We start from the raw sequence: 18992 nt of genomic DNA, 5'->3' as shown, positions 1-18992 counted from the left end.
TCAACTCGATTATTGACTCCTAAATCATTTTAACGCTATCTCTTGTTCCCATATTTTTTTGTTTTCTAATGGAAATCTTTAGGGCGGCATGTTTTGTTTGGATTTGCCAGGTATTTGATTTTTATTGGCATTGTCACTCAACAATTGTTGGGGTTAATTGGCCCCGGGGCCCCAAGCCAGCGACATCTTGGATTAAAGTATCATAATAAAATGCGGTTGCCCAGACCCAGACCAGCAGCACCTGCTATAAATTTTCAGAAGTTTTTTTACTTTTCGCCAAAAACAAAAAAAAAAAAAACGTTAAGCATTTGTTTGTTTACCATTGTTGACATTGTTGTTGTTGTTGTTGTTGTGATAAATCAAAGTTCAAGTGGTTTCGATGTTTTGTTTTCTATTATTATTAGCATTTTTGTGGGCCGACAACAGGGGGAATCTCATGTGTCCCCATTATTTTTGTTCCAAAATACCTACCCCAGCATTTGAAAATTATCTACCGTACCGTGAAAAATAAACACACGAAAAAAACGACGAACAACAACAGCGACAACAGGGCTTTATTTGTTGTTTGCAAATAATTGTTGGTTAATTTACAACACTCAAAGGTTTAGTTAAAATACCTTTAGAAAATCAATTGATTTACCTCGTGGTTTTAGCGTGATACGACTGGGGCCTATGTGGTTTTGGTTGTTGTTTTTTTTCGTTATTTTTTTTTTTTTGTTTTTTTGGGAGCAAGCCAATATTTGGGATTGTTAATTGAAGACAGGGGAAGGGGGAGATTGACAAATTATGGCACACTTTTTTAATAATAATTAAATTATTAATAATACAGGGTGCAGTAAAAAAAAAACTTCGAACAAAGTCAAATGCCATAATTTTTACAATTTTTTAAATTTTATTAAATGAAACCAAAAAAAGTCGGAAATAGCATCAAATTTTAAAATAAGTTTAGATTTGTTCGAATTGGTCACATTTGGCCGAATAATATCCTTTTCCTTTAAAATCTAATACTATATATATATATATATATATATATATATATATATATATATATATATATATATATATATATATATATATATATATATATATATATATATATATATATATATATATATATATATATATATATATATATTTTTTTTTTTTTTTATTTTTTTTTATAAATTATAATTTTTTATTATGTTCATATTCAAAGTGTTTCATGAAAATATTCCAAAGTTTATTTGCTTTTTTGCCTGCATCTTCCTTTTTTTCACATTTTTTACTTTAATTTCAATCATTTTTTATTATTATTCCATGTTTTCCGCTAAAAGTTCACTTTTACTTTAAAAATTCATTGGGTGGCCAGACCACTTTGTTCATGTGCCACATGATGTGAATGTGTGAACCCCACATAAGCCCTAACTCAGAGAGGCCACACATACAGCCTTGCCAATATAGATAACCGCTGGATTTTTCAATGAAAACTCCCAATTTTCCTATGAAAACCTAATTGAAATGACAAAAACAACAGAAAAGCGGCAAAGAATAAAAGGTTTTCAAATGCCAAGAGCGTGGAAATGCCCTTTTTAATGAAATAACATTTTTCTATGCCTGCAATCAAAAGAGCGAAATAGAGAGAGGGAGAGAGAGAGTAGTCCAGAAATATTTATTCTATTAATTGTCATAAGCCTTTATAAAATCGTTGATGCCTTACACGTGAGTGTGTGTGTGGGTGGGTGTTAATATGTAACGGTCAGCCAGCCCTTCAATCAATTATTCATGGGCATGTAATTCAGAGACAATCTCTTTTATATGTCGCTAGCATTGATGTCTGTTATTCTCCGTCATGAGTAAAGCATCAAGAAACCGACATAAATACAAATAATTTCCAGCAATTGTTTCGATAAAATAATTGTTGAGCTAATTTTGATTATATTTTTATTTAAAAATCATTAAATTTCCAAATTCTCTTAAGAATATCTCATTGACTATTTTGTCCATTCATGATCTTGTTGACATAATTTAGTTACACCATGGCAGAAGAATACAGGTAGATGCATCAACATTTGGGAGCATTGATATGTCAAAAAAATTTAAATGGGTTTTTCAAATATAAGTCGATTTTTATATGTTTTCTTATACTACGTCATTCGGACGCTATTATAATTCGAGCTTTTCAATAATTTTTACAAATTTAAATAATTTTTCATTCAAGATATTTAATTCCAAAATTGGTTTGATAGTTCATTGTGCCAGCAGCTGTGTCGACGCGTCTACCTATAGATGCTCTCCTAGTAGTACGTTTACATAGTAGTTTAATGCAGGAAAATTTCAAAGAGATTCTTCAAAATATAAAACAGAACTGTATTTTTTATTTTTGTTTGTTATTTGGATGACAACAAAAAAATGTTTAATTAATGAATCATCATCTGTAGGCTTTTTGTCGTGACTGGAATACCATCAAACATTATCTCAAAAAAAGGAAAAATATTAAAAAGACACAAATTTCATTTACCAATGACCAATATTTTCGATGTGGTTGTTGTTATTGTTGTTTTTCTTTCTGTTTCCCTTGTCTTCTGGCGCCATAAAGCCAATCATGTTAGTCAGTCTTTCATTTTGGGTTCTTTCGGTTACTGTCACCCGGCTAAACAAAATGCATGCATAATAAGGTTTTCTCTAAGTATGAATTTGTTATTATTGTTGTTGTTGTTGCATTTATTTAAATTATGGTTGTTGTTGTTTTTTTCATATGTATACATATATATTTTGTCAAGATATGAGTGCAGTATGGCTTTACCTGTAAAGTTCAAAACATAAATGTTCCACAATTGTTGTCGTTGTTGTTTTTTGTTGTTTTATTTTGCATTTATGCGAATGTAAATTTTTCTATTGTGGCCTAGATTTTTCTATTTTGTTTTTCTAAAGCGAAGTGTGTGAATTACCATCGTTCTTGGCGATGAGGGAAAAAGAGGAAAAAAAATGGGAATTTTTCACAACTCATTTATTATGGGGTTCACATGCTGGCGTCACAGGACTAAGCTTATGAAGTCGTATGGCAGACGCTAAAATTATTTAAAGGTCTATTTTGCGGGAGAGCGAAAATTAAAATTATTAAATTTTTTCTTAAATGTTCTGAAATAATAGAATTTATAAAACTTGTTTTAGCAAATCCAAACATAAAAGCGATCCAATAAAATTGAAAGTATTTATTTTCTTCCTTTACATACAGGGAAGAAAATATATGTTTGCATTTATATTATAAAATGTATATTCCTAAGAGTTCCAGAATGGAGAAATATGGAATTAGAATGGTAAAATTCCACCCAGAGATAATAAATGCAAGTAAGACAAAGGAGGAACCTTAAAAAAAGGCGTATAACAAAATTCCTATAACAGCCGTTTCATAAAAACTTGAAAAAGCGTCCCAGTGACGCATGTGTACAGAGATGGAAATATAAAATTGTTAAGAGTTCCAAAATGCAGAAATATGGAATTTGAATACAAAAATACCAGCTAGAGATCATAAATATAAATAAGACGAGAAAGCAACCTCTAAAATGGCATATAGCAGCTGTCTCATGAAGACATTAACAAGAAGCGTCCCAGTGATGAAGACATACAAGAATGGAAACACATTTTTTTATTTAAATTAAAAAAAAACGTAGAGAAATAAGGATTGTAATGCTAAGATACCAGCGAGAGATCATAAATGCAAATAGGACGAGAAAGCAACCTTTAAAAAAGGCGTATTACAAAATACTTATAACAGCTGACTCACAAAGACATGAAAAAGCGTCCCAGTGACACATGTATATAGAGATGGAAATATAAAATTGTTAAGAGTTCCAAAATGCAAAAATATAGAATTTGATTGCAAAAATACCAATTAGAGATCATAAATATAAATAAGACGAGAAAGCAACCTCAAAAAATTGCGTATTATAAATGGCTTATATCAGCTGTCTCATGAATACATAAACAAAAAGCGTCCCAGTAATGCAGACATGCAAGGATGGAAACATATTTTTTTTATTTAAATTACAAAAAAAAGAAACAGAGAAATAAGGAATTGTAATGCTAAGATACCAGCGAGAGATCATAAATGCAAGTAAGACAAGGAAGCAACCTTAAGAAAAGGCCTCATAAAGACATGAAAAAGCCTCCCAGCGACCACTAAATACAAGTACGGAAACATAAAATTTTAATTTAAATTGAAAAACATATTCTTAAGTGTTTCAATATTTAGTAAATTGGAATTTGATTAATAAAATACCAGCTAGAGATCCTAAATAAAAATTAGACGAGAAAGTAACCTCTTAAAATGGCTGACTCATAACAGCTGTTTATTGAAATCCTAAATAAAGGCGTTCCAAGGAACTTATTTAGGGGGAATAATTGTTGTATATTTTTAGTAGGTCTCTTAAAAACCCATTAAAGACTTTCCAAATAGTCTATTTTACCACAAAGCAAGTACTAACTAATGCAGGGTTGGAAGTGTAATATTAGCCAAAACTTTTTATATTTTTCCACAAAAAATTGAAACTTAATTCTTTCTTATTTTGTTGTTGCTGTAATTTTACTTATATTTGTCTGTAACTCAAAAGTTAGATTAGAGAATCCCACTACAGTTTTTTATTGAAGTCCTAAATGAAAGTGTTCCGAATTATTATTAAAGTCCTAAATAAAGGCGTTCCAAGGAATATATTTAGGGAGAATATTGCCTGTACGTTTTGTGTTGGTGTCTTAAAAACCCATATAAATCCTACTTGGCATCAAAACAAATACTAACTAATGCAGGGTTGGAAATGTAATAATAGACAAACATTTTTATATTTTTCACCAAAAAAAAAATTGAAATTTTATTCTTTCTTATTTTGTTGTTGTTGTAATTTTATTTATATTTGTCGTAACTCAAAAGTTGGATTAAAGAATCCCACTGCAGCTGTTTATTGAAGTCCTAAAGGCGTTCCGAATTATTATTAAAGTCCTAAATAAAGGCGTTCCGAAGAATTTATTTTGGGAGAATGATGTAGTATTTTTTTAGAAGGTTTCTTAACCCATTTAAATCCTCTTTTGCAGCAAAACATTAACCAAAAATTAAAAAATAAATTTTTGTTGTTGTAAATTTAACAATATTTGTCGTTAACTCAAAAGTTGGGTTATTGAAATCCTAAATAAAGGCGTTCCAATGAATTGATTTAGAGGGAAATATTGTTTTATATTTTTAGGAGGTCTCTCAAAAACCCCGGGGTTGGAAATGTTAGCACAAAAATTTTAATATTTTTTCACTAAAAAATTTAAACTCTATTATTTCTTATTTTGTTGTTGTTGTAATTTTACTTATATTTGTCGTTAATTCAAAAGTTGGATTAGAGAATCCCACTACAGCTGTTTATTGAAGTCCTAAATAAAGGCGTTCCAATAATTTTACTTAAGAGGGAACATTGTTGTATATTTTTAGTGCAATGCAACTACATATAAAGGCGTTCCAATTAGTTTAATACAGGGTTGGAAATTTAACATTATCCAATAATTTTAATATTTTTTCATAACAAATTGTAACTCTTTCATTAAGGAAACGTTTTTTATTTTTGAATTTTCTTTACAAAAATAATATCCACTGATTTTCTTGGCCATTAGCTGGCAACTTGCAGCGGCAGCATCATTATAATTAACCATTTTGCACTTCTTCCTTTACACTTGTATTTTTTTCCTAGATTTGTTTTTCTTCTTTTTTGTCATTTGCACTTGTTAGCCGGCCATGTTTGCATGTGACTTGGCCATAACACACACAGAGAGACAAAAAAAAATTAAAAAGCCAACAAAAATGAATACAAACATTCACTAACTATATTATAGACAGTCTAAGCTGACGCTCTCAGACAATTGTGGCTTAGGTCAACCAGCTAGGCTAGCCTTCTAATAAACCATTCGGATCGGAACGATTTTTAATAAGGCTGCATAAAAAATGGCAACCAAGGCAGCAACTTGTCAGCAGCAGATGTGGCGATGCGACTACCTTTATTTTCCTATTCCGCTACGAAAATCTATCAAAAAAAACAAGTCGAAAGCCGTTTCCATAATTGTAAAAATCTGATCTGAGCTCTATTTTCACAATATAAATAAAAATAACCCAATATTACGTTTAAGAAATGCAATAGCATAGTGCCATAATCCCTCATCTCAAATTCGAAGTATAACTCATGTGCCTCAGTGGTGTTCGGTATTCTGGGACAGCGATAGGCAATAATCTATATTTGTTTCCGGATTTTAACACATGCTCCATGTTAAAGTGGTTCGAGTACACCTGTGATGTGGCTGTAAACTTCACTTGACAAAGTGCGCTCCATTTTCCCTCATTTTTTTTTTTTTTGGCGGCGAAAAAATAAACTCTTCCCTTGCACCTCTTTCTTTTTTGCAAATTCTGCATATTTTCTTTAAATATAAATTCTAAAAACTAATTATTTCTTTTTAAAATATTTATTGCAATTACTCTTACTCTTTTTTCTTTTTACAACAAATTTAAAATGACCAAAACGATAAAACGCAAAAATGGTATAACTTTTTCACTCGCTCTCTCTCTCTCTCTCCCAAAAAATCGTGCTCCTTTCAAATGAAACTCTCAGAGTAATCTTTCGTATAAAATTCGAACCTTAAATAGAGATGTGTGCAGCAGTTTAAATGCAATCTTCAATAAAAGCGTTCCTTTTATTTATAGAACGTTCACATAATTCTTTCTTGACACCTTACCAAAGCAATTCTTGGCATCTTTGAAGTGATATCTCCAAAAGTGGGAAATAAATAAATCAAAAGAAAATAATAGAATGGAATATTCATACATCTTTAACATATTTGCATTTAAAGTTATGAAATAATAAATTTCTGATAATTAGAAAAAAAATATTTTCGATTCGCATGAAACTGTCAGAGTCGCCTGTCGTGCACACTATAAAGCATGGCAGAAGAATACAGGTAGATGCATCAACGCTTGGGAGCATTGATATGTCAAAAAAATTTTAAATGTTTTTTCAAATATAAGTAGATTTTTATATGTTTTCTTATACTACGTCATTCGGAGGCTATTATAATTCGCGTTTTTCAACAATTTTTACAAATTTATATAATTTTTCATTCAACATTTTCAATTCCAAAATTGGTTTGACAGTTCATTGTCCCAGCAGCTGTGTCGACGCGTCTACCTATATTCTTCTACCATGCTATGAAGTAATGAAGGACAACCTTAAATAAAGGCGTGTGCTAATAGCAGCTGTTTAAATGCAAACTACAATAAAAGTGTTCCCTTTATTTATAGAACGTTCACATAATTTATTTTTTTTTTTTTCTACAACATTTTGAAGTGACATCTCCAAAAGCGGGAAATAAAGAAATTACGAAAAAAATAATATACGTTAATGGGCTTTTATAAATTTCCATACATATTTAACATATTTGCATTTAATGTTATATAATATTAAATTTTGGAAAATTAAGAAAACCTTATTTTCTTAAACTATCCTATCCTAAAACTATTGCAACACCCCCAATAAAAAAGCTCAACGTCAAATTATTGATAATCAAAAATTTGTTGACATTCAAAACTTACAAACTATTATCAGCCGCTGCAGCTTGCCAGCCAGTCAGCATTGCATAGGTGAAAGAAAAAAAAAAGAAAACAAACCAAAAAAACGTGTATCAGCAGCTTTTGCTTCATTTTATCAGCTCTGCACTGTGTGGTACCCCCAAAAAGAAAACGTAATAAATTATAAATATAACTGAAGGTATTTATTGATTAGACTAATTGGGTTTTCTGTGTCTCCCCACCACCCTCCAACCAAAAAAAAAGGGCATGGAAAATGTTTTGTCATTGGTGTGATAATTTTTTAACAAGTCAAAACATAGCTGCTAATTTAATAGACAATTTTTGATTATTAATATGATTTGTGCGTTTTTTTTTCTTTGGCCATATGTTGTGGATGAAAGGTGTTAATTTGCCATATTTTATAAGAATTGTAAGGTGATGATTACTTTTTAAAAAGAAATTTTTGCAATGCATGCAAATCTTGCGAACCGTTTTGGGAAATCCCTCAAAAGTACTCCCTCAAATTTGTTTTATTCTTGGAAATAAATAAAATCAATTTGCAAATAAATGTGTTTTAGTGCCATACAAAAAAAAAAAGAGATTCCTAGAAGTATTTAGATGGAATTAGAAGGGGCCTTTTTCTTGTGAATTTTCAAACAAATACTAAGGATGGCTTTGTTTGATAAAATAAAAATCAGCTGTTGAGCGCCTGACATTCTGGCCTGCGAATTACGAGTTTGGACGATCCAAATGCATATATATTTGAAGCATATATAGCTTTGCACACGAATAACAATATTCTGTTTTAAATTGCTTTATAACATGCGGAATAACAAGGAGTTACACCAAACTGATTAAATATCAAATTTTGTTTACGTTTTGTTAACGCTTTGTTTGGAATTAAAAATGTTGAATGAAAAAATTATTTAAATTTAAAAAAAATGTTGAAACGCGTATTATAATAACCTCCGAATGACGTCGTATAAGAAAAAAATATAAAAATCTATTTTTATTTGCGTTGATGCATCTACTTGTATTCTTCTACCAAGTGGCAAACACTCGTTACTGGAACGCTTTTATTTTGAGGTCGCAGCACAACAGCTTGTCAAATAGGTAGCTCAAGACTGCAAAATATGAGTTTAAAAATAAACCAAATGTACGTAATCCTAATCTTTAGTATTTTTTAGTACGCAGTAAGTAAAACATGTGTATAATCCGACATGACTAACCGTACCAGTTTTTATTTAGCCACTGGACTCAAAAGTTAATCTAACAATTTTTGTTCACTTTCGATTTTATTGCTCCCATGCTCAGTTGGACTTTACAGGGGACATGAAAGTACCACCCCACTTTTCCACATCCAAAGAGGGCTCGTCGTTTATGGCCCGTGCAATAGGTATCATAAATGATTAAATATTTAAGCCTATATACTTAGGATGATGATTTCGTTTTTGCGATGATATCATTGTTGCGATTAATTATGCTCTTAAGTATTTGATAATAGAATGTGAACACGCTAAGCGCACAAAATCAGCTAAAAAAGAATTTATTTTCGATATGACAGAAAACGGAAATCGATTCATGATTAACGTTAAATAATTGCAATACATGGCTAATACTGAATTCCATGGAATCAGGGGAAAGTCTTTTCTTTGCCCGAAAGATTAAGTGATTTAAACAATTGCATGAAAATTGATGGGGTTGTTAGCTCAACAAACAACAGGGCCTTGTGTTTGGTTTTTTTTTCTAACCCTTTAAAGATGTGTTTATAGCAATTTTCGTTTCTTTTTTTTCCAAATGGAAAGGGTTGATTTTTCCCATTTCCCCAATATTTTCAACATTTGAATTCAGTTTTGTTTTGTTTTTGTTCACCATAACAATTTTAATGTCGTCTGTGCCAAAGTTTAAATTGAAAATTATGTGGTCTTATTTTATGTGTCTGCTGTGGAAAATATTCTTTCCCTCCAGAGACTAAAGTTTAACTGGACGGAGCACAAGAATGCAAACCCAAAGCGAAACACAAAAGTAAAACCAACAATAGCTTGGTAATTCTATAAACGAGTGCAATGGCACGTAGTTCTATGACCATATGGCGAAAAAAGTGAATAGTTTTAAAGACCAACAAATTTGTACGTCTGCTTATGTCAAATAAAGAAATTCAACATTTTGGTAACACTTTAAAAATATTCAATTTAAAACTGAATTTTTGTTTTCTTCAACTTCAGGAATGTAAGAAAATTTCAGAAATTTAAAAATATTTTTTTTTTTTTTGGCAACCTTGCACGCGCCACCCAAGAATGGTTACCACCAAAATCTCCAGATACCAATCCGTTGGACTATTGTGTCTGGAGTATTTTGGAACTAAAAAACACCAAAATACACCTTTTGTAAGCGCTTCGGGCAGCGTGTGTCGGTTTCATTGGTCGTTTGAAGGCCATAATTCGTACCAAAGGTGACCAATTCGAACAAATCTAAATTTATTCTAAAATTTGATACTATTTCCGACATTTTTTGCTTTCCCAAAATTTTCAATAAAATTAAAAAAAAAAAATTAAAAAATTATGGCGTTTGACCTTGTTGCAGTATAACCACAATGGTGGTGCAACTTAAAGAAACCCGTATGTCATTTCATGTTCATAAATGTTTACATTTACATGTAACTTAAAGTCTAATGGAGAAACTTGTTTCATAGTCTGTACCACACTTAAAGTCAACTACAATTGGACGCTGGTTGGATGTTGATGGTGTAACTTAAGGAAAAACGTGTGTCATTATTGTTTTGCACTTAAAGCCTAACGGAACGAATTCTTTCATAAAGTGTAGCCCTATTTAAACAAATTACTTCCATAACGTAATATAGCTATAATGATGGTGCGTATGGCATTTTAAGTTTAAAAATATTTACCGATATCCGGCGCATATCCGATATACGTAATCCTAATCTTTAGTATTTATTGGTACGCAATTAGCAAAACATGTGTATAATTCGTCATGACTAACAGTACCAGTTTTTATTTAGCAATTGGGCTCAAAAGCTAATCTAACAATTTTTTGTTCACTTTCGATTTTATTGGTCCCGTGCTCAGTTGGAATTTACAGGGGACGTGAAAATAAAATTTTAAGTTTAAAAATATTTACCGATATCCGTCGCTTAAAGCCTAACGGAGAAACTTGTGTCATAGTGTGTAAGAGGGCTGGCTACAAAGGCATTTGATATCAGACTGAACAGTGGTGCAACTTAAATGAAACCCTATGTCATTTTAAGTTAAACCACATAGTATATCGTTTGCACGTGCTTTCCCATTAACCTGGTGCAACTTAAGGGAGAGCGTATGTCATTATTGTTTTGCTCTGAGAACCTAATGGAGAAACTACCATGGGACAATAAAAAGGTAAGGTAGTGCTAAGTCATTTGAAAAATGAGGAAAAAAATGTGAAATAAATGCAAAAAAAGACTTGTTGCAAATAATTTCGAATAATTCTGAAGAAAAAAACGGGCATAGCTTCAGAGCTGTATTTCTATAGTTTTACGAAGCTACCTCCTTATTGTACCACGGAAACTACTTTCATGGTGCAACTTAAATGTAACCCTATGTCATTTTATATCGTTTACACGTGCTTTCCCATTAACCTTAAATCAGTTTCTTTTGCTCATTATACTATCAGGCATTTCAGGATTTAAATCCTTTGCTCTATTATCCTTGCGCTGGCTGTTTTTATTGTTGTTGTTTGGTTTTTTTTTTGTTATTAGATTTATGGGCAAAACAATATTAAATTGTTCTGCTTTGAATTCCTTTCTTCTTCTTCCACGTTTTTTTTTATTATTATTCCTTGACCACGGCATAGGGGCAAAGCCAAAAAGAAAGCCATGTAATAGAATACAAATACACAAATAAGCAACGTACAAAAAAAAAACTTTGAACGCCGCCAAGAACAACAATAAAAACAACAAATCGGCAGAAAAAATAAATCCATGAAAGCAGAGTAGAACAAGACAACAACAAAAAAAAATGAAAAGTTGGCAGAAATCAACCCCCTGGTTTCTTGCACTTTCAAAAACACACACAACGTTCACAATGCTTCTTCTACTTCTTGTTTACATATAAACAGGGCATACACCGATAGACAGACAGACAAATGATTTTACCTTCGCCCAAAACATACACACACTCGAGCACTCAGGAGTAACACACGAGAAAGGCCCGGCAAAATATGCCAGCAAGCAAGCAAGTACGTGGGGTTGCATATTGGCACTAGCTGATTTTTATTCTTTATAAATATTCGGATGTCTGTGGCTGTGTGTGTGTGCGGTGTTGCGAGTGTACAAATGGTGAGACATTTCTGTTGCTGCAACGAGACATCGGCTAATGTTCATCGGCTGTAGTAAATATTGTTTGTGCCCGTTTGTCCCTGTACAACAGTGCTCGGACAATGGCACATGGCACTAATACAAACACACACAAACATACATGCTCATATTCGGCCAAGTGAGCTTTACGTTGCATAGTACTATGCTAGGCTGCTGTTAGGCCTTAGCTTTTTCCTGTAGAAAAAAATCATAGAGCTGTTGGTTGCTGAGGGGGGAGATTGTTTGCACATGCAAATGCTTGTATGTTACAACTCTGTTATTGCTGTTTTGGTTTTTGTTGTTGGCGTTGTTGTTGCATTGCTGTTAGTGTTCATTGTTGTGTCATCAAAACATAATCATATTTCAAATGCATGCCTAGGCTTGTTGAGGCGGCTGGCAAGAAGCACAGCACATAACATAAATGGCCTGGATGGCTGGATGGATTGCTAGTAAACTGGCTGTCTCACTGTCGTTGTCGTCGTCGTCATTGTCGTGTTTGGCTGGTGTTTTTTGTTATTGAATTTAACAACAAGTCACTCAGCCACTTACTCACATGGCCATGCTAAATGCAAACATACACACACATAGGTCTAACAATTATGTTATGGTGGCTTAGAACATATTTTTTTATTTATTTTTTTTTTCCCTACATACATACGTATAATGTAAATAATAAAACAAGTGAAATATTTCTTGGAACTTGGAACACTGTTTGAAAATGTAATTTCCTAAGAGAAATGTATTTTCAATTAATATGATAATTAAATCAAAATTTGTTCTGATTTTTTTTTTTGTCATTGTAATCCTTAAGTTCATTCCAAATGCATTATTTGTATTCTATTTGGCACTAGACTACAATGTTTTGTGCAATGAACTGTAGATTTGCTCGCATTGAGTGAAAGAGTTTGATGTGTGGCCATGTGCCTTTATAGATGATGTAAAGTGGAACAGTTGATCCTTCGCCATGCTCTGAAAATGCATTATATTGATCTATGATCTTTTCTTGATTTATTTTTTAGGTAATAAGCATTGAATTGGAAAACCAGAAGACCAAGTGAGAATAAAACCGGAGTAAGTATTTGAATTAAAAATATAACTAACTATATATATATTTCTAGCACGCCGCTAAATTGGATAATGACAATGTAGGAGTGCACTATCGAATTTAACATATTTGCATTTAAAGTTATGAAATCTACAAATTCGGAAAGAAATACTTCAATCGGAAACATTAATTTGTAAAGAAAACTTTTCGTGATTTATTTTTTAGGAAATAAGCATTGAATTATAAAATCAGAAGACCAAGCATTTAAATTATTACCTATTATATTTTTTTATTTAACTCGTTATATATTTCTAGCATGCTGCTGAATTGGATGATGACCATGTAGGAGAGCAGCATTGAATTTAACATATATATATTTAAAGTTATAAAATCTATAAATTTGGAAAGAAATACTAAAAAGTGTGCCCGGAAAATATATTTCAATCGGAATCGGAAGCAGCATTATGAATTAAAATCTTGTCGCGAATTATTTTTTAGGAAATAAGCCTAAGAATAAAACAAGGGTATACACTTTGAATTTAAAATATTAATTATAATATTTTTTGAAAACCTCTTTATATATTTCTAGCATGCCGCTGAATTGGATATGGCCATCATAGGAGAGCAGCATTGAATTTTGCATATTTGCATTTTAAGTTATGGAATCTATAAATTCGGAAAGAAATACTCAGAAAGTGTGCCCGAAAAATATGTTTCAATCGGAAATCTTTTCGTGATTTATTTTTTTAGGAAATAAGCATTGTATAAAAAATCAGAGGAATAAGCGAGAATAAAACCGGGGTAAGCACTTTGAATTTAAAATATTAATTATGATATTTTTTTGATTAACTCTTTATATATTTCTACAGTGCCGCTGAATTGGATGATGACCATGCAGGAAGGCAGCATTAAATTTAACATATTTGCATTTAAAGTTATGAAATCTTACATTTCGGAAAAATACTCAAAATGTGTTCCCGAAAAATATATTTCAATCGGAAGCAGCATTATGTTATGAAATCTTTTCGTGATTTATTTTTTAAGAAATAAGCATTAAATTAGAAAATCAGAAGACCTAGCGAGAATAAAACAAGGGTATAAACTTTGAATTTAAACTGTCAACTACTATATTTTATAATTTACTGTTTATATATTTCTAGGGTGCCGCTGAATTGGATGATGACCATGCAGGAAAGCAGTATTGAATTTAACATATTTGCATTTAAAGTTAGGAAATCTAAAATGAAAGAAATAGCCATAAAACTTGCCCAAAAAATATATTTCAATCGAAATCGAAAGAAGCATTGCATTTAACATATTTTAAAAAAATACTCATAAAGTGTGCACAAAAAATCATCATGCAATCATTGTAAAATTAAGTTAAAATTAATTTTTCTATAATTAACCTTGTCAAATTTGATTTCATTGAAATTGGGTACCAAATCTCCGATTTGTGTGTATATACGATGGAAACGTGGTAGAAGAAAACCAGTCGTCATACGTTAGTATTTTTATTATAAAACTATTTTTTTTTTTGGAAAATAATAATTTCGTTTTCGTTCTAAAAAAAGGTTTTCATATTCGGTTTAGCATGAGTATAACTCCAATGTTTTAAAGTGAAATAAATCCTTTTAAATTAATTTTCCATTTTATATTTTCACAAAACATGCAACTAATCCTGCTTTCTGAAAATCAGGTTTAATTTGTTTCATTGTAAATAAAATACTTCCCAGGTTCTTCCCACTTTCGAAATGTGGCGCCCACAAAAGGGAAATTGTCTACATACGATATCACTTTAAAGACTCCAAAATTGCTACGCTGATAATTCTTTCACATCGCGCTCATATCAAAGCTGTTCCCATTCCAAAAAAAAAATTTATACTAACACTAGATGCATTTTTGAATTTAATATATTTGCATTTAAAGTTATAAAATCAAATCTTAAGAGCTCCACCCTATGTACATATGTCTTTCAATTTTTTGTCAACATATTTGCATTTTGAGTTATAAACCTCCAACCAAGCAATATAAACAAAGGCGTTCCCAAATCTCCATGCACTTTGGAGCATGATATTAGTATTTACAAAGTTATATAGATTGTTTAATGTATTTCTACTTAAAATTGTAAGACCAATCATGTAATTATATGAAAGAGAGAGAGAGAGAGGATAGTCTCGAAATGGACCGGATATTACTAGAGTCTATTTTGTATCTATTTGACATATTTGCATTAAAATTTATTTGACTATGTTTGGGGAACCCTCCACAAAAAAAGAAAAAAACAACAATAAAGTCGTTTCAGAACTGCAAGCTTAAAACTTTTTACCACGATAATCGATTTTCACTTTAAGATTTCGAAAAAAAAAAACAAATGCAAAACTAGTAGATTTTTGCAGTTTCTGGTACAGAGCAACTAAAAAATGTCTATGTTTTGTAGACATAATGTAATAAATCTAATATTAAAAATTGGCGTTTCATTCGAGTAGTGTCAAAATATCCCACACGTTCAAATGACAAATGCGGAATATTTAATATATTTGCATTTAAAGTTATCAAGATTTATAAATTTTAATTTTTTATTTTAAAAGTTTGGTGTTTTCAATGAAATATTATGAAAAAATTATATATCTTATGAGATTAGCTTATATAATTTTGCCGGGGCTCTAAAAAAATATCCGATAATTTTTCACATGTCATTTACAAGACATAACCTCACTTTGTTGTGGAAAATTTCTAGAAAAATTCAAGAATATTCCATGGGTGTGGCAGCATACAAAGAACAGCTAGACTAACTTTTGTTCCAAGAAATTCCATTGTCTCGAGTGGTTTATAAATGTTTATAAAAAGTACATTTTATAAAAACCCGTCGGCAAAATGGAGCTTATTTTAAGGTTATATTTTGGGAAGCATTGAGAGAATGGTATATGAGAGAAGAATTTAGTTTCTCACTTCTGGTATATGAAGGCAGAAACTGAATTTTTCATTTATGCACCATTACGTCTTTGATTCCCAAATTTAATTTTTTTATAAAATTTCCAGTTTTTCACTCTCGAAAAAAATCGCATAAAAAAATTGCCTTGGATATTTTTGGGTCTAACTTTTAGTTTTCGTGGAGCTTTAGAATTATTTTTTGTAGTATTGAATTAAATACTATTAAAAAAATATTATAAAACTTTATGAAAATTAAAAGTTAATTTCTAAAAATAATTTTGCCACATTAACTTTCATAATAATCTTAACTCTTTTAAAATCGAAAAAATTAAATACTTAATTTTTATTTGATACACAAGGTACAATAAATTAAATTTTCTTTAAATTAATAATTTCTTTAATTATTTTAATTTTCTTTCACAATACTAATCCACTATAATTAAATTTATGTTTTCTTCATAAGATACTAATACTCAATCACTTTATAATTATTTTTAATAAAATAGATAAAAAACAATAAAAAATTAATAAATTAAATTTAATCAATTTATATTAATTTGCCCAAAAATCTAACTAAATATTCGATGCAATTTATTTTAAGTGGATTTTTTTCCGAAAGTGAAAAACTGAAAATTTTATAAAAAAAAAATTAATTTAGGAATCAAAACTAAAATTATTTTTGCTGACCTGTGTAGTTTTTTGTTTTATTTTTTGTTTTGCTCTTTATTGGAATAACAACAGTCTGACGAAATAAACTCAGAAACTACTGCACTCTTATGACAGAGGTCTGTATTATATTTACCTTAGGTAGGTATAAATGTAAAAAAAAACGGGGAAAAAGTAAAAAAAAAAATGTTTTGCCTTTGCTACTTACATCGTATACTTCTGGCCTCATTGTATCCCCCCGATTTAAGGGTTGAGTTTATAATCCCACATAGATTTCCAAGTACAAAGCACAAGATAAATAACACATTGGATTTGTTTTTTTTTTCTTCTTCTTTTTTTTGCTGTTGTTGTTTCTGGGTTTTGCACAACGTTGTTGGAGAAAAACAAAGGGAAAAACTTTTTATTTTTTTTTTTTTGCTTTTCTTTAAAAAAACGCCAACAACTAATCCAGGAGCCGCAGACAATGAAGAAAATTCACGTAAATTATCCACACACGGGAGAAAAAAATAGAAGAATCGAAAAAAAATATCCAATCGATGGCTGACCGGCAGACCGTACGTTTTTTTGTTTGTCGGAGGACTGGCCAATGTATGAGCTCAATGTCTCCGCTGGTTGTGTTTCATTGATTCGGCAATGATGATGATGATCCACAAATGCAATGCAATGAGAATGGTCATCAATGTGCTCTCGTACTTTCTCACACTCTCTTCACACACACGGTTTGCAACTTGTGATTATTTTACGGTTTTCTTTCTTTTTTTCTTCTTCCTCTTGTTGTTGGTGTGTCTTAAAGGAAGTTGTGTTACGGTTACGGGTTGCAGTTGCAGTTGTAATGCCACACAAAGAAAAACTTTCAAAGTTTAGGATTAATTTTTTCTCCTCTGTTTTTTTAATTTTCAAACACTGGCTTAACGGTTTTTTTTTGGAGGAGGGAGATTTTCTTTGGATTTTAAGGTGTGTGTGTGGGTTTTAAGAATTTTTATTTTTCTTTTTTTAATATTTGTTCACATAATTAAATATGTAATTTTTCTTTTCCACTTTATTACATTCCGTTCCACATTGATGTGAGGTTAAGTTACCAAAATTTTTTTTCAACTTCCAATGGCAATTTTTTTTACAAAGGGCCTTTTCGGCTAATTTTTTTAATTTTCCAATGATTTTTAAAACAAAATCATTTAAACTCTTTTCACAATTTTTTTTCAAATTAATATTTTGTGTTTAATATTTTCTATTTCATTTTGTATTTTTTTCTTTTAAAATTGCCTTATTTCCATGTCACAATTATCTGCTTCTCACAAAAAAAATTTATTAGTTTTTGTTTTATTAATTTATTTATTTTTTTTATTGAATTTCAAAAACCGTTGACATTTTATCTTCTTGTTTTACAATATTTTTATTTTTTTTTTTGTTATTTTTGTTTTGTTATTTTCCTTTCTTTCATTCTTTCTGGCGTCTACACGTTCTGAACGCGACGAATGTGTTTGATAAACTGAAAAAACCGAAATCAATTCGTTGTTCGTGAAGCAACCACCTAACTGCCTTCGCTGTGTGTTGTTGCATTTGTTTGTGCCATGGTCTACTACCAACCAACCAACCAGCCAGCCAGCCAACCGAACCAACCAACCAATACTGGCCACACATACAAGTCGGCCATACATTCAAGCGAGCAAAGCAATTGAATCATTGAGATGTGAATGCTACACACGCACTCAAACGCACACACACACATACGAAGGGCTTGAAGGGGGAAATACTATGTGAACACGGTACAGTGGCTCAGTAACAAAAATAATTTTTCAAAAAAAAAAAAACAAATTAAGTTCGGCCGGGCCAAACGTTTAATACCCTCCACCTTAGGGTAAAGGAAACGTTAGAAGAAATGTGGCAAAAACCATCAAAATACCGAATATCGGGAGGTACCGTTATATGGGGGCTATACCAAATCATAGACCCATATATGCAATGTTTCGCCACCGGAGCTGGAACCCATTATGACCAACAAATACCAATTTTCAGACAAATCCGTGAAAAAATGTGGCAAAAATTATCAAATTACCGAATATCGGGAGGTACCTTTATGTGGGGGCTATACCAAAACGTGGACCTATACATGCAATGTTTTGCCACACGCACAGGGACCCGTTATGACCTACAAATACCAATTTTCAGACAAATCCGGGAAAAAATGTGGCATAAATCTTCAAAATACCGAATATCGGAGGTACCGTTATATGGGGACTATACCAGAACGTGGACCGATATATCATTTTCAATACCAACCATCCTAGACACAATACAAATTGCTCTGCTAACTTTTGGCGCTCTACGTCAAATAATGTGGGCTGTATCGTGATTTCAACAGACAGGCGGACAGACGGACATCGTTAAATCAACTTAGAATTTTATGCTGATTATGAGGAGGGGGTATGGAGGGTATA

The 18992-nt window shown here is 31.2% G+C and overlaps 1 protein-coding gene across 1 annotated transcript in view; it reads right to left on the bottom strand.

The window, feature by feature from the left end:
* The window catches only part of LOC101898160 (putative uncharacterized protein DDB_G0282133), a 64757-nt gene extending 47004 nt beyond the window's left edge, over positions 1-17753 (bottom strand). The window contains exon 1 of the mRNA XM_059126106.1: positions 16763-17753. Coding sequence (XP_058982089.1) covers positions 16763-16764 — 2 coding nt within the window. The 5' untranslated portion in view covers positions 16765-17753. The remainder of the gene's footprint in view (positions 1-16762) is intronic.
* Between the last annotated feature and the right edge of the window lie 1239 nt (positions 17754-18992).

This window comes from Musca domestica, unplaced genomic scaffold (genome assembly GCF_030504385.1).
Source record: "Musca domestica strain aabys unplaced genomic scaffold, Musca_domestica.polishedcontigs.V.1.1 37, whole genome shotgun sequence".
In the NCBI taxonomy this organism is placed as follows: Eukaryota; Metazoa; Arthropoda; class Insecta; order Diptera; family Muscidae; genus Musca; species Musca domestica.
Note: the sequence above shows the minus strand (reverse complement) of the source record. Positions and strands in the feature narration are given on the sequence as shown.